General features: G+C 57.1%; 1 protein-coding gene across 5 annotated transcripts in view; it reads right to left on the minus strand.

Annotated features, from left to right (window-relative positions):
* The window catches only part of Rab26 (RAB26, member RAS oncogene family), a 6,119-nt gene extending 2,387 nt beyond the window's left edge, over positions 1-3,732 (minus strand). For 2 of the 5 annotated variants that reach the window (XM_048789358.1, XM_015490906.2), the window contains exons 1-2: positions 3,413-3,731; positions 2,249-2,359 (exon numbers count right to left, since the gene is read on the minus strand). In XM_048789358.1, coding sequence (XP_048645315.1) covers positions 2,249-2,359; positions 3,413-3,550 — 249 coding nt within the window. In that variant the 5' untranslated portion in view covers positions 3,551-3,731. Of the gene's footprint in view, positions 1-2,248; positions 2,450-3,412 lie in introns of all 5 variants that reach the window. The other 3 variants (XM_048789359.1, XM_015490905.2, XM_048789360.1) reach the window with 3 other exon arrangements.
* Between the last annotated feature and the right edge of the window lie 355 nt (positions 3,733-4,087).

Here is a 4,087-nt window from a genome sequence, read left to right on the forward strand (position 1 = left end):
GAGTGGGGGTGGGGGTGGGCAGTGCAAGCCAAGGCTGAGCCCAGGTTCACTATTGGGGAGGATAAAGTTCCCCTGTCCTGCCCCTTGCTAAGTCCTTAAGTCATTCTTGAGCCTTGCCCACCCCCACACCATCTCCTGATACTTTTCCTAAAGGCCATGTTTAGGTCCATGTGCTTCCTGCCTCCTCCTGGCAGAGCCCCCCACCTCCTGTTCAGATGGCTGCCCTGATGAGCTTGCTGGTTGCCACCATCCATGGCCAGCTGTGTCCAATTTTAGGTCAAGTTTCTCTTTGCCTACCACCTCCACTGCCCTGGAAGGCCCCTGCCTCAGCCCCAAGAGGGATCCCATTGTTCCCTCTTCCCCTCTCATAGCCCATCCTTAGCTGCCACCCTCCTGAGGTCTGCATAGATTTCCCTGAACCATTTGCAAATGCAGCCTGTCCACTGCTCTCTGAAGAGTGCTCTGGACACCCTGCTTTTGCTTAGAGCCACTCATACTGATGTATCTGAAGTCATCTGTGGTGTGATCCCAAGCCTGTTATTGTGCCTCAGTTTTCCTATCTGCGGATGGAGATAGGCAGGGTGCCCGTCTCATAGTTGCTCCTATAACTTAATGAGCTGTTCTATATGTGCACTGAGAACCATGTTCGGCCCAGATAAAGAATTAGTTTTGTTTGTTTTTAAGCCTCTCCCAACTGGGCATGATCTTGTAATCAGATACTCAGAAGACTGAGGCAGGAGGATTGAAAGTTCTAATCCAAACTGGGCAGCTCAATGAGACCCTGTGTGTGCAAGTGAGTACTAAGGATTAAACCCAGGAGTGCTCTACCATTGGGCTACATCCTCAACCCTATTTTATTTTGAGACAGGGTCTCACTGAGTTGCCTCAAACTTTTGATCCTCCTGTCTCAGCCTTTGAGTTGATGGGATTATAGGTATGTGCCACAATACCTGGCTTCAAAATAAAACTTAAAAAGGGCTGGTATTGGTGATACAGCTCAGTGGTGGGTTGAATCCCTAGTACTGAAAAAGGAAAAAAAAAAATTTTTTTTTTCCACGCTGGGACTCTAGCTCTTCCTGTTTGGCCCAATGCTGTAACCACAGAGCCCAGAACTGTGTCTGGTATACAGTAGGTACCAGTGTGTGTATGGCTGTCAGTGCTCCCCAGCTGGGCCTTCCCAGTTCAGGACATGAGGATACAAGTGGCCCCACCCCAGGCCAAGAAGAGGGCTAACCACAAGCTGAGTCCCTGGGTAGCTGGAACTGGTACCACTTCCTCCCTGCTGTCAGGGTGCTTCTGGGTCTCCGGGGAACCAGGCTTGGCCATCTGCTGTGCTGAGGAGAATACCTAGCCTTCCCTGGCACCCTGAACAGGGACACCAACCAAATGGCCTCACTTCCCTCACTGCCTCAGAGGCAAGAGTGGAGGGGGAGGGAGGCCAGGATGGGCAAAGGACCACCTGCCCACAGCAGTGTCTACCCCTTTTAGCACCTCAGCCCTTCACTCCCACACAATCTGGGTAGAACACAACTCTCCACACTAGAGGAAGCCCCCTTTCCTGCCCCCATAATGGGCCTCCCTCTCAGCCTCTTGCTAAGTAGGTCTAATTAAAGGGTGAGAAAAATGCAAATTCAGGATTTGTCAAGAACAAGCCAGCACCTCAGCACGTGGGATTCTGACTGGTGGGCAGAGGTGGGGGCTGTAATGCTGGAACCCACAGATCCCTGCTTGGGATGTTGGAAGATTCTCATACCCAAAGGCAGGAGCTTCTCCCCTAAACAAGCCCTGTGAACACTTCCCAGGCTGCACCACAGTCACCTAACTTGCAGGGCCTGGGCAAGTGCCCAGCACCTCTCATATCCTTGGGCACCCTCATGTACAGTGGGGCGGCAACACTGACTCCTGAGGGACATGGATCAAGTTCCTTCCCACTGCTGCCACCATGGGGCACAGGATATGGCACCAGGGCAGTGTCAGCCTCTGGCACAGGGGAACTGTCTCTGCTTCAATTGGTTGCAAACACTTCTTCAGGCATTGGATGCTTGGTGGCTAAGGCATCTTGGTCACAACCATCCTCACTGGGAATGCCACCTCCTAAGCCCCTGGATAGCATGGAGAAGACAGAACCAACTGCCTGCTGGTTCTGGGAGAACTCAGCTGATGTGGGGGAACCAGGGCTGTCACTGGGATCCTGGGTTCCTTAGAGGCCTGAGCCCTCCCAGTTGGCAAAGCATCAGTCACCACTCACCCGGAAGTCTATGCCCACAGTGGAGATGAAGGTGCCTGCCAGGAAAGCACCATCCTTGAAGCGTACAAGCAGACAGGTCTTCCCCACGCCTGAGTCTCCCACCAGCATAACCTACAGCAGGCAGGAGGGTCCAACGTGTCAGGCCTTGGGGGAGGCATGTCGGTCCACCCAGAGGGGACTTCTGGTCTGCTCTGAGCTGACCTGGCCAGAGAGGGGTTGCAGTGAGGGAGAGGAAAGGAGAGGGGTATTCTAGGCTTGCAGGTTCAGCATGGGCTGGGGAGAGGCAGCAGCTATGGTCCCCATTGGCCTGGCCTGCACCTCCAGCTTCTGCCTCTGGTGGTGGTTTCAGTCCCCTCTCTCCCTCTGAATAGTGCCCATCTCAGTCAGTGGCAGTGTGAAGACAGTATTCCATTCAGAATCCTACCCACCCTTCCACCATGGGCACCATACTTGATCTGAGAGGGAGCAAGAGCCTGGGTGGTGGCAGCTGGACCTTCTGAGAGATCTGTGGGGACTCAGAGGCAGGGCTTCTAACCCCAACAAGGACAGGAATCCCAGCAGCAAAGCTCAAGAGGGATTTGCCAAACCAAGATTAGATCCTGAACTGAGGAGGGTCCTGGGCCAGGTCTGTGGATAGGGAGAAGAATCAGGCCCTCTCCCTCCCCCACCCAGCCTGCTGCCAAATGCTCCAAAACCCAAAGATGGTCCTACCCGTTTTGGTGGGGCCTACCTCCACCAAATTTTATGCACCTTCTGCCTTGGTTTGGGGGAGGCCTCAGTCTCCCCACCCAGCTGGCAAAGGTCTTCCTAATCTCCTCCCTTCCAGAAAAAGGAGACCCGAGTCACTGGGGGTGAGGGAAGGCAGCATATGGGAAATGAAACTGAACCCAGGTGGGGGCTCGGATTGGGGAGGGGCACCTTAAGGGCTCTCTTCACCTAGCGGGCTGGGCAGGCCCTGCCAGCTGCTCAGAACCCCAAACCCTGGCCTGACAGATGTGTGCGTGCGCGATGCTCAGGGCTGCTGTGCCAACTGGGGGGTGCCACTCACCCAGCTCAGCTGGGAGGATCTGCGGGACCTTGCACCCCCAACCCTGGACCCCTCCCTGCTTGGCTGTGATCCGAGGCCACCTGCTGCACTCGCTTGGGGGAGGGTGTCTAGCTCACCTTGAAGGCGACGTCGTAGAAGTCGCCACCGCCGCCAAGCGAGGGCCGACCGAACTGCGGGGGCCCGTTGGCAGCAGGCAGAGCGGAGGCAGCAGGCACGCTGCCCCCCTTGCACTTGGGGGTCTTCTTCCTGGACATGACAGGCGACCGTTCAGTGCGCTCCCGCAGTGGCCGCCACGACCGGGGCGGTCCCGCTCCCCACACCGGCTGAGTCCGACCCAGACCCGAACCCGTCCCGCGGCGGCAGCGGCGGTGGCGGTGGCGGCATCATCCCAGGCGCCTGTCGCCCGCCCCGCCCCGCCGTCCCACAGGCCTCGCAGCCACTCAGGCCCGGCCTCCGGCTGCTGCCGCCAATGGCCTGCTGGGGCGGGGCCATGCAAATGAGACCACCGCTCCAGGGGCGGGGTCAAGAGACCCTGACACAACCCTAGGCGTGAGCTGCCGGTGAGCCCCTGCTGGGTCCTGCACCTCAGACCCAGAGACCCAACTTCGCGGGCGCCTTGGTATCTGGATGCTGATGTGGAGCCCAGGTGAGGGAGCACTGGGATCCTATGTCCCCGCTGTGCGCTATTCGCCATTCCATCCTCAACTGCTCCAGCCCAGTGACCTACTCACTGGACCTGTCTTAGGTCCTGGGACTAGGGAGGAGTCCTGAAAGAAAGGTGCTGGGGGCAG

The sequence above is a fragment of the Marmota marmota genome, unplaced genomic scaffold (assembly GCF_001458135.2).
Source record: "Marmota marmota marmota unplaced genomic scaffold, marMar, whole genome shotgun sequence".
NCBI classification, from domain to species: Eukaryota; Metazoa; Chordata; class Mammalia; order Rodentia; family Sciuridae; genus Marmota; species Marmota marmota.